We start from the raw sequence: 12,651 nt of genomic DNA on the forward strand, positions 1-12,651 counted from the left end.
GTACCTTTCCCATGATGCTCAGCAGCTGCTGCCTCGATAGTTGCTGTAATCGCAATGGTCAGCCTTGTCTGTGTATAGGGTCATTATCTTTGCATCATGCACATCTTAGGGCACTGCCTTCTCCCTATAGCCAAGATGGAGAAGATTGTGCAGATTCTGCAGGAGTGCTAGTTTCCAGTGCCTTTTGAGTTGAGGCACTATAACATCAACCTTGTCCTTTAGCTTTGACAAAGGGTCACCTGGACTTGAAACATTAGCTCTTTTCGCTCCCTACAGATGCTGCCAGACCTGCTGAGATTTTCCAGCATTTTCTCTTTGATTTCAGATTCCAGCATCCGCAGTAATTTGCTTTTATACTATAGCATCAACAACTGGAGCTTCGCTCATGGAAAGCTTTGCAGAGTTCCTGCACTGTGAGTTCACTGTCCAGCTGTACCACAACTGGCAGGCTTCCTTGGTTAACAGTACTCTTACTAGAACACAATTCAAGGTTGTGTTCCACCCATCTCTCCAACTGTTAATTACAGTCAGTGATGACCTTCCCTGCAATTTCCTTTCATTTTTAAAAGTAAATTGAAGTACTCAAATCTTTTATTCCCCAATTAAAGGGCAATTTAGCATGACCAATCCACCTACCAGGCACATCTTTGGGATGTGGGGGTGAGATCCAGGCATAAAAGGAGGAGAATGTGCAAACTCCACATGGACAGTGACCCGGGCTGGGATCAAACCCGGGTCCTCAGCGCCGAGAGGCAGCAGTGCTAACCACTGCGCTTCCGTGCACCCTACCACTTTCTTTAACGATTGAAATGTTGCCTTTTTGATTACTTCACACATGCCCCTGACATTCTCTGTGTCGATAGATATCTGGACAATGTGGCGAAGTTGGAATCAGTAGTCATTGCAGCACTGCCTAGCAATCTGTTCCACTTAACTCCAAAAGCAAAAGGGCCACTTGACGTTTCTTTCTCTGATCTCCTGTGATTAATGAAAGTGAGCCACTTGGTTTCAATGACTTGTTCCATCCCAATGATGTTAGCATTGAACCAGTCAGTATTTTTCCGCTCTTGCTTCCCACTTGTTGGGAAAGCTGTATGTAGATGGGACGCAATTCTCCGCTCCCCACGCCGGGTGGGAGAATTGCGGGAGGGCCATTCTGGCACCCCCCGCGATTCTCCCACCCCTGCTCGGAGAATCGCCGCTCGCAGTTTTTCCCGGCAACCGGCGATTCTCCGGCCCGGATGGGCCGAGTGGCCTGGCGACCCCGACAGGTTCACGCCGGCGGAAACCACACCTGGTCGCTGCCGGTGTGAACAGCGCATGACAGGTAATTGTGGGGCCTGTGGGGGGCGGAGAGGGGATCGAGCACCACGGGAGGGGACTGGCCCGCGATCGGTGCCCACCGATCGTCGGGCCGGCGTCTCTAAGAGACACACTCTTTCCCCTTCGCCGCCCCGCAAGATCAAGCCGCCACGTCTTGTGGGGCAGCGGAGGGGAAGACGGCAACCGCGCATGCGCGGGTTGGAGCCGGCCAACCTGCGCTTGCGCGGCTGACGTCACTTAGGCGCCGCTGCTGCGTCATTCTCGGCGCGCCGCCTTGACGCAAGCGTCAAGGCCCGGCGGCCGAGTTCCTCGCAACACCGCTCCTAGCCCCCGAGGGGGGGGGGGGTGGGGGGAGAGAATAGGGGGCGAGGAGCGGCCTCCGACGCCGTCGTGAAACACTCCGGGTTTCACTCCGGCGTCGGCCGTTGCAGAGAATCACACGCATGGTGTCTCGAAGTGTGTTCCATTTTATTTCTGCACTCTGTGGGAATAACAGAGAGCGCTAACTTGTGAAGTCAGGGAACTGGTTGTTTTATCTGCATAAGAAGTATAGAACATAGAACAGTACAGCACAGAACAGGCCCTTCGGCCCTCGATGTTGTGCCGAGCCATGATCACCCTACTCAAACCCACATATCCACCCCATACACGTAACCCAACAACCCCCCCCCCCCCTTAACCTTACATTTATTAGGACACTACGGGCAATTTAGCATGGTCAATCCACCTAACCCGCACATCTTTGGACTGTGGGAGGAAACCGGAGCACCCGGAGGAAACCCACGCACACGGGGAGGACGTGCAGACTCCACACAGACAGTGACCCAGCCGGGAATCGAACCTGGGACCCTGGAGCTGTGAAGCATTTATGCTAACCACCATGCTACCCTGCTGCCCAAGTATGACAGATGTTGATACGTTGAGAGCATTTCTACTTTGAATGAAAATACTTCAAGGATTGCATCTTCACCTTGGGAGCACATCAGAGAGTGATCTGCATCACCGACAGCGATGTGGTAGCTGCATGTATCTGCATGGGCTGGTTTAGCTCACTCGGCTAAATTGCTGGCTTTTAAAGCAGGCCAACAGCACGGTTCGATTCCCGTACCAGCCTCCCCAGACAGGCGCCGGAATGTGGCAACTAGGGGATTTTTACAGTAACTTCATTGAAGTCTACTCGTGACAATAAGCGATTTTCATTTCATTTTTCATTAATTTCAATACTGTTCAGAGCCATGTCGGGTGATGATCAGATCCAGCTGGTCCTAATGCCCTGATCTTGATGCTCCAGGACACCTTGTGACATGGTTTGTTCTGAAATAAAGTGTTGGTTACACAAAGTGTTGGTGGCAGCAAAGCTAAATTATGTCCGTTCCCATTTATCTTTCCTCATATGGTCTCTGATACTGGGGGGGTCATGCCTCATGGTTCATAGAATCCCTAAGGTGCAGAAGGAGGCCATTCGGTCCATTGAATCTGCACTGACCCTCCAAAGAGTACTCTACCTAGCCCCAACCCTGCCCTATCCTCATAACCCCGCACCTCGATCATGGCCAATCCATGTAACCTGCACATCTTTAAAACTAAAGGACAATTTAGCATGGCCAAACCACCTAACCTGCACATTATTTGGACTGTGGGAGGAAACTGGGGCACCCGGAGAAAACCCACACCGAGACAGGGAGAACGTGAAAATTCCACACACAGTCACCCAAGGCCTGAATCGAACTTGGGTCCCTGGTGCTGTGAGGCAGCCGTACTACCACTGTGCCACCGTGCTGCCCACTCTTGTATTGAAATCCTCCAGCAGGTAAGAATGCCCTGTCTTGTGGATTCTGCTTATAACAGTCAAGCTCCTCATAGAACTGGTCTTTTGTCTCTGTAGTGGAACATAACATTGGAATCTGGATACTCATGAAGTTAACTGGCCCTGTTTGAGTTGAGAAGTGAATGAACGTTCTGAAAGCTCACCATTTGTGGGGGGAGGGTTCTATGACCGATAACACTGTGTTCCTTACAATGTAGCCTATACCTTGCTCACATGTGCTCTTAACTATTCCCCAGCCGATTAGAGTGTAATGTTTTTCATTCAGTGATCCACTCAACGAACTTGGTCTCATGCTAATTGATGTTCAGCCAAAAGCTCCATGTTGATCACCACTGTCTTAGGTGCGTTATTGACCAGCTACAAGTCATTGATAGTCCGTGAACATGCCCTTGATGTTTCAGCTAATCCATTTCAGATTTACTTCCTTAGCCTTTAACTCTTCTGAGGTATCCACAAGTCAGTGGAGCTATTCCCCATAGCAGGATGTTTGGTTCATTAGTGCCAGGGCATGTCCACATGCCAATGGGCCTGCGCACTCGGGACCAAATCTTGTCTGAATTCCTCTGAAACTTTAACTTGGGGTTGCGAGAGACCGAGTTTCTGTGTGTCACCAGACGGAGACACAGCTGAGGACTTGCTGTTGCAGAAGCTTTGTTCTGACGGGGGAGAAATTTGCGTATTTGGCTCTACTTTTGCATTGCTGCTAGCCAGCAGTGTGGGCTGATAATAAGAAGCAAACTCACAGACCAGCATGCTAACTCTCTTCACCCACACATTAGATGCATCACACGACCTGTTGGACTCCACTGACCAGTTGATAACTGGAGGGCAGATTTAATGTTACCCAAAAAGTAAGAGATTAGGAGTGTTTCTTTCCATGTCGAAGTTTGTAAGGACATGGAATGTCTAGCCTAAAAGAGTTGTGAAAGCAGAAGCTGGGCATTTTTTAACAAAAGTAAATAACTTTCTGAAATGAAATGATTAAAAGGCATAAATGAACGAGACAGAGTGATCAGTGGTACAAGGGGCGGAATCGTTGCACGTGATCTAAGATTCTATGATTCTATTTTAATCATTCTTTTGGAAAGGGCTTTCATCACTAATCTGGAAATTAATGACTCCTAAATTAAGCAATCTTCCTCACAAAAGGATAAAAATTGGATGGTGTTACTTTTCATGTACTCTACTCAGTGTCTTTTTGAAGCATATAATTTGAATATGATCACATGTTTATTAATTTAATCAATCCAATCAAATAGCAGACAAAATGTGAAAATAATAGGAAATGTGTTGGTTTACCAATTTTATGGTTTTCTTAAGAGAGGTAATTCTGCATTTATTTTAAGAAAACAGGATAAGAACCCTTTTACCTTCTCCGCAATGTGACCAACAGGATGGAGATTGCCACACACATTTCAGACATTGTTATTGTGCATCAGCTGGCAGAGATATCCAACATTAGCTTCTCCGATCGAATTCCTGTTTCCCTCTTGCCTCTCCCAAGGGGTACTGCTTGGTCTCTGCTCAGCACTATCTCCCGTGTTACTGAAATCAGGAATTCAACAGTGTCGTGGACTCAGCATATTGCCAGTTTAGAATTCCTAATGTAATACTGCCTTATGTGCACAAGATACATTTGTTTGGGATAACTTAATGGATTAGATGTTCATTGGCGATACAACAGTCTTGGAATTGTCTTGGAATCTTTATTTCTTGTTCAATTCTTTTGGTTAGTTTAGTTGCCGTCAAGACAAGGAATGCTGACACTGCAATGAAGCTTCCACTATTCTCCCTCAGTCAGGATCAAGTACGAAAAGCACAGGTCTAGAGCGAGAGGACTTGAACTCTGTCACAACAGGTTTCCTTGAACTTCAGCATCTGAGAAAATAGAAGCAGCCTTCTGATCTGTTCTCACAATGGGTTGGTTTGAACCTGTCTTAACTCATGCTGTGTAACCTTGTAGTCAATGATCAGGTCGAACTTCTCATCTCAAGCTGGATGCAGTTGTTATACCAGTGTCAAATCGAATATCCCAGGGATGGTTAGCTTGTTTTTTAAAAAAATCTGGACATCGCAGGACGTTTCCTAATTAGATTGTCCACAAACCTTGGGAAATGAATTGGGCTTATTGCATCGAGTTTTAACGAGCCATGTAAAACATTCTGATCTAACAACTTGAATAAAATTATCCAGAGAACTGAATGTAAAGTCTGAGTGCGTTGTAGTTGTGGTGATAAACCTCTTTTGCTTGGCTTTGCAAATCTTCAAAGTGGAGGTTTCCAAAATATTAGGATTATTTCAACTGCAGTTCTCAGGAGGACCAAATTGACCCATGATTTAGAGAGGAGGCGAAAGCAAAGGGATTAATTCCACATGGTTGAAATCAGGATAAAAACCTCTTCTAGAGTCTGTGTGTTTTTGAAGATAGTGATGCAGTTTGACTGCTGGAGTGGTCACAGTTCTTAATAAAATGTTTGCTTCTTTAAGCCTTGCTTGCAAAGACATTTCCTTGGAAAATTAATTTTCGAAGTCAAAGTAAAGCTGTTGTTTATCTTGTTTACTGCATTTAGGATGTCAATAATGAGCTCCGTTATCAATTCTTTATTATTGCAAACAAATCTGAAGCGGATGCATTGCTGAGAGTGATTGGTTTTCAGTAAATGAAAGCCAGGAGGCCATGTGCTTTGCACTGGGAATGCTCTGTACTTTGGTTGCATCTAAAAAGCCATTAGACAATTTATCACAGGCTATATAAAAAAGGTTCTGAGGTGGATATGAAAACTCTGGAATCTGGCCCGGAAATACCAGTGGCAAATTTCTTCAGTTCATCCGGCTTATTTTAGTGATGGGCAGCACAGAAAGAAGCAGTTGGAAAAATGGAAATGTTGGGTTAAGGATACTTCTACTGAGTCTGAAGTAATGGGTGCGATTCAGCTGACTTAAGACTTGGTCCATGTTAGGGCACATTTGCAGCGCCAAGAATCACCCCACTATTCAACGGTGCTTTGCCTCCATTTTGGCCTCGGGGAGTTTCTCCCCGCCAAGGCCACACTTGGAGAGATTTCAGCTCACCAGCAGGAATGGCTGTTCACAGATCGGGGTGCCGTTTTGATCCTGCCCCCCTTCAGGCTCCTGCCCCCACCCTACCCCATTTACTGGACCCCCCTCACCCCCCCCCCCCCCCCCCCAAATCTTGTCAAGACCCCTGGGAAGCATTCCTTACCCCACCGACCCGCAATTGGCAAATCCCCCCCCCCCCCCCACATCGGTCCTGACCCCTGGCAGTACCAATCTTGGCACCTAGCACCCTGGCAATACCACATGGGCACCGTGGTACTGCAAGATTGGTACAGCCAAGGTGCTGCTCTGCCCATCTCCAGCCACCTGGGGGTCTCTAATTCCCTGCGTGACCCCCCCCCCCCATGGTGCCGTTACTCCTGGTCCACGTTTGTGTGGACCAGTACTAAACGGCGGCTTGGCAAGGTCTCGCAGCCTGATTTGCGACATCCGCTCAATTCACCTGCTGTGCCCAGCCCGGCGCCGGGTGCAACGATGTTGCCGAATCGCGCCCAACGTCTTTTCTATGCAGTCTAAAAATATTTGGTCTGAGTGATAGCACAACGGGGGCAATTTTAAATCAACTTGCCAGGCAGGAACACAGCATACAGGGGTTTAAAATCAAGTGGGTGTACTTATCATTCCATTCTGCTTCGTTACTGCCCAATGCCATTTGAACTTTGTGGACTTCCCAGGAGGGGTGAAGCTGTCTCTTCAGGCAGTTGGAAGCCATGTCAATATTTAAATATTTGAGTCTGATGACATAATTCTGAACCTGATGCAAATTTCACCACTGATTGCAGCTATGTCCTGTACTGGGCTCACCAGCAACATAGCAAGAGGTTGGATTGATTCCTGTAACCAGAAGGCTTCAACCAGGCCAACCACAGGAAGGTTTACCCAGACTCCATCAACATATCTCCTGCCCCACCAGAGGTGCAAGCACCTTGGACCACTGCTACATGAGCATCAAAGGTGCTCATTCCCCAACCACACTTTGGCAAATCCGACCACAAGTCGGTACTCCTACCTTCGGCTTACAAAAATCAACTCAAGCGTGCTGAGCCAGTCAAGAAAGCCGCGCAATGCTGGTCCAAAGACATCCTCCGCGACTGCTTGGAGCCTGTGGACTGGTCCATATTCAAGGCCATGGCAGTTAACCTTGATGAGTACACAACCACCGTCACAGACTTCATCAGTAAGTGTGTCGAGGACTGTGTACCAAAGAAGACAATACAGGTGTTCCCCAATCGGAAACCCTGGCTCAACCAAAGCCCTGCTGAAGTCCCGGACGGAGACGTTCAAGTCTGACGACCCTGACCTATATAAGAAACCCAGGTACGACGTACGGAAAGCGATCAGGGGTGCCAAAAGACAATACCGTATCAAACTAGAGTCCTTGGTTAACGACAATAACCCACGACGACTATGGCAGGGCTTACACAAGATCACAGACTATAAAGCAAGGCCAGACGGAATAACTGGGGCTAGAGCATCCTTACCCGACGAACTGAACAAGTTCTATGCCCCTTGGAGCAGTCAGCCAATGCATCAGTGTCACCCGCCATCCTTGATCCATTGCAGTTCGCCTATCACCGCAACCGGTCCACATCAGATGCTATCTCCCTTAACTTTTGTCTTTGTCAAGGACTATTCCCTTAAGTCTCTTGTGATGACCTTCTGCGGATTCTATCACTGGCCACCTCATCATTGCATTGCAATCGGGCACAATTAACCTTAAAACATACTAATTATGCTCAAGTTAAGATTGCTTCGGCTCCTGCCAACATAGGAATGAGCAATTCCCCCCCCCCCCCCCCCCTTCGGAATATTCGGTTCTCCCACCCTCCTCCTCAGTGGAGGAGATGGAATGTTTAAATTGAGCTGTTATGAAACCCAAACTTGACCTCTGCGCTCCCCAGTGAGGTTGAGAACTCCAACTCCTGATGGGCCTCAGAGCTTTTGTACATGCACAGACCGGGAGTGGGCTGCACATGCACAGATTGGCATTTTTACTTTTTTGTTTAGATCCAGTGCACTTGTGCATAAGGAAATGCCTGAAAACCTAGGCCAGGTGTCTGGAGCTGAGATCCATCAAGAAGGTAAGCGTCCCAGTCAGGGGCCAGGGATGGGGAGAGGTTCCAGAGGAAGTGTACCAGAGAGGGGACGGACAGGAAGAGGTCACAGTTCAGTTAAAAAGAGAGAAGCAGTAAAATAAAGGCTCCAAATCAAAAACGGGCTGCGGGTAGCAGACCTGAAGTGAAGAGGACTCAGGAGAAACCCTGAAGATCTAAGGAAGCAGACAAAGGTTGGTGTCACAGTGCTTCGGGTCATTGGGGTAAAGGTACCCCTTTGGAGCAGTAGTGTTCTGCTCGGCATACCTGAAGATCCAAAATTGTGCTTGTGAGTTGGTGCTTGAGTATGTAGTCAGAAATCCAGGGGGGGCAGCACAGTAGTTAGCACTGCTGCCTCACTGCACCGAGGTCCCAGGTTCGATCCCGGCTCTGGGTCACTGTCCGTGTGGAGTTTGCACATTCTCCCTGTGTTTGCGTGGGTTTCGCCCCCATAACCCAAAGATGTGCAGGGTAGGTGAATTGGCCACGTTAAATTGCCCCTTAATTGAAAAAAATTAATTGGCTATACTAAATCAAAAAAAAAGAAATTCAGGCGAATGGAATATCAGGAAAAGTTGAAACCCTGCGAGGTGGGCCATCGTTGACGCTGTCCAAGTTGGAGCGACTTTTGAAGAGAATTCCCAAGTTATATCTTTGAATTTGAAGACTGAAATGCCTCATGAGAGAGAGTTTCAATGAGATTGGTTGACTCATAGGACAGGATTCTGTCACCACGGGGTCGAGCCAGAGAATCGCCGGGACCGGCACGAATCACGCCACGCGGCCCCGACGCCGGTCCGCCGATTCTCTGGAGAGCGGAGAATCATTGGCGCTGGTGTGGTCGGCACAGCGCCGGTCGGGGGCCGCTCTACGGGGGCCCCCCCGGCGATTCTCGGCCCGTGATGGGCCGAGCAGCCACGCTAAAAAAGCCGAGTCCAGCCGGCGCCGTCCACACCTGCTCTTACCCAGCGAGACCTCAGCGTGGATGCGGGGGGGGAGGGGGGTCTGACCCCGGGGGGGGGACCTCCGCTGTGGCCTGGCCCACGATCGGGGCCTAACGATCGGCGGGCCAGCCTCTTGGGCTGGGGGCCTCTTTTGTTCCGCACCAGCCCCTGTACCCCTACGCCATGTTGCGTCAGGGCCGGCGGGGAGAAGGGAGCCAACGTGCAGGCGCAGCAATCGTGCCGGTCCCACTGAACATGCGCACGTTGGCGCCGGCCGCACTGCGCATGCGCACACCCGCGGCGCTCGTTTGACCCCGGGGATCGAAAGCTGGAGCGGCGTGGGTAGCATCAGTGCCGTGCTGGCCCCCTGTAGAGGTCAGAATCGCTGCTCCTGAGGCCATGTTGACGCCATTGAGAAACGCAACGGCGTTTACAACAGCGTCAACATTTAACCTCAGGATCAGAGAATCCTGTCCATAGTGTTTAGTTGCATCTGGGTGGGTTGTTGAGAAATCCATGGACTTCATCTTGGTCGCATCAGCCATTAATAGTGTAATGTGATGTGTTCAACCACAATTGCCTAGTTAATTCACATGTACCTCATGATTACCTTGAATGTTAGAGAATAAGATAAATATTGTAAATTGTTTTACTTTCTGATCTTGTGTAGTAAATATTTTTGTTTGTTCAAACCCCGAGGAATCTTATGGCTTTATTGAGTGAGCAAGTGTCTTGAATCTCACACTTTAAGCAAGATGTTATTCGTCCCTGACTAGATCCTACCAATATCATGGGGGTCTGGCCAAGGATCATAACCAAAACTATTGGGTACTACTGCAACCACTTCGACAGAACATTTAAAAAATATTTTTAAAACACATTTATTTGTTGTCTAGTTAATTGTCTGCTACAGGCAACAATAGAAAAAGGACGAAGTTACAGTTGAGATGAAGTCTCAACAGAGTGAGGAAATGATCTGCACAAAGAAGCAGAACGGGCGTGGAAAGTGTTCCTGGGTAATTTCTCCCTCACCTCTTACCCACCTCCAAAGTGAGTCATGGTAAATCTTAATGCAGAGGTTGAATTGATGAAGGAGAATGTCATTATAGTTCAACAGTAATATGATATTAAATTCATCCCGTTTGATTAATTTCATGCACCCATTCTCTTCATTGTCAGGCTATAAAAGCAATTATCTTTGCATTTATCATTTTATAACAAGTTCAATTAAACAGTTATTGAAAAGATGAGTAAAATTTCATTTCAAAAACTTGATGGATCACGGAGTGAGCATGTGAAAGATAAGTGTCAGGAAACTACTTTTACTGCACTGACCTGCATTTAGACTTGAGTGCAAACTAATTGGCTCTTGCTCACAAATGTAACAGTTATTAATGGGACTTCTCTACCTTAATATGTGTGAGCCCATGGAGCAAATATGCCTCACTCAGTTCCAAAATCAACAGGTGTACGGTGGACTTATGAAAAAAAATGAAATGAAAATCGCTTATTGTCACGAGTAGGCTTCAATGAAGTTACTGTGAAAAGCCCCTAGTCGCCACATTCCGCCGCCTGTCCGGGGAGGCTGGTACGGGATGTGTACTTATGGACCCTCTCCCTAAATTGCCAACTTCAATTGAAGAGCTGGTAAAAGGCTAGAAAATAATATAACAGTGCAGTCCAAATGCATCAATTTTAGGTGATATTCTGGTATTTTTGCGTAAGATTAAGTATAATCTGAGTATTATCGGTCTCTTTGGCCGCAGGGAGGACTGGCATGAAACTGAATTTTGTTGCCTTTCTGCTATTCAATGATAATTGCTGGACTTCAATCAGAAATTGAAACTTTTCCTAATTCAGAAGTTGAGATATTTTGGGGTTTTTTTCAACACAGAATTCCTTACTGTGAAATAGTGATAGAAACACAAACCATAATAGTTTCTAAAAGGGACATGGATAAAAGTTCACTTTAATTGTATGAAGAAAAGACAGGAAAGTGTGAGACTAAGTGGATAACTCTTAGAGGTCCATCATGTGTGATCAACCAAAAGGGCTCCTCCTGCACTGTAAGATTCAATAGTATGGATAGGTTTGTGATGCTTCTCATTGTATAAAGTATTGCATGCCTGATGAAATATTATTTTACTCCCCACTCAGTATACAGTGAGGTAGAAAGTGGAAACTGAAGACAGTTAGTTTCCTTGTACTTTCTGGTTCATGAAATTCTTTTCTAGTTTGATCTAGATCCTTCTCCTCGCATCACTTATCCCCCACCAGACAGCTGGTAAAACCTTTTTGAAACTTCTCGGTGACTATCATATTAAGTAAAATTGAAGGATTTGATTGATTTTTCTACTTGTTACTCAGTCGTCACCGATACTTTTTGCTGCATTTAATTAACTGAATAACTAATTAATATTTGAGCCAATCTTGGTATTTTGTGAGCCTGTAAATGTGTATGGCCGTGTTACTCCCTGTGATATCTCTGAGGCCATAATTTCAAATGTGATGCTTTTGAAAAATATGGTGAGCACATTTATTAGAAACCAGACCTTTAATTATGGATTTATGTATTTCAGTAAGGTTCACCCTTTAAGTACCATTTTTTTGATAAATTAATGGAGGAAACTTTTAATGTTTGAGCTAAGAGTATTGAACTGTACTGGATTGTTTTTCAGTTTCTGAATAATAAGTATTTATATATTTGTGTTTTTGTGCAGATTCATCAAGGCGCAGTCCCGGTCACGTATACTGTTACTACTGTAGCACCACATGGGATCCCACTTTGCACAGGACAGCACATCCCAGCATGTAACACACAACAAGTTCCAGGGTGCTCAGTCGTATTTAGTGGGCAGCATTATCCTGTGTGCAGTGTACCACCGCCGGTCAGTATTAAGATGGTCACTTCCACATTAACACAGAGATAGAATGAGATAAGTAGGTTGTGTCACATTTTCATGGATGTTCTTAATTATTGATTCAAAATGCAAGCTCTTATAATTTGAATGAAAGGCAATACTTTGAACTGTAATATATTGGTGCTCGAAGCCAATTATATAGGTTAGAACATCTTGCGCAATCGAGATCCAGATTGAGAAGTTTGAGAGAGACAATATTTTCTGCCCACAACATCCCAATTTCCAGTAATAATAGGGCAATCAGTGACCAGAATCATTCAGGAAATTGTTCTGGCTGACTGGTGCTCCTGACATTTCCAGGGTCTCCAAACAGAATACTTCAACCATAGTTTGACAGAGTTTGAGTGAAGATTACTGATTTGAAAGCAACATCTGATGTGTTTCCTCTCACAAACATCTTATCAATATTGAGCAACTCCTGTTCCGGAGTTTAGCATTTCCAAAGTAGCGGACTGGGCTTAAAA

General features: G+C 46.4%; 1 protein-coding gene across 3 annotated transcripts in view; it reads left to right on the top strand.

Moving 5' to 3' along the window:
- LOC119970251 (E3 ubiquitin-protein ligase RNF38) overlaps nucleotides 1-12,651 on the top strand; it is a 237,422-nt gene that overhangs the window by 170,095 nt on the left and 54,676 nt on the right. For all 3 annotated transcript variants that reach the window (XM_038804563.1, XM_038804562.1, XM_038804564.1), the window contains one exon: nucleotides 11,987-12,154. In XM_038804563.1, the coding sequence (XP_038660491.1) occupies nucleotides 11,987-12,154 (168 nt within the window). The remainder of the gene's footprint in view (nucleotides 1-11,986; nucleotides 12,155-12,651) is intronic.

This window comes from Scyliorhinus canicula, chromosome 8, assembly GCF_902713615.1.
Source record: "Scyliorhinus canicula chromosome 8, sScyCan1.1, whole genome shotgun sequence".
NCBI classification, from domain to species: Eukaryota; Metazoa; Chordata; class Chondrichthyes; order Carcharhiniformes; family Scyliorhinidae; genus Scyliorhinus; species Scyliorhinus canicula.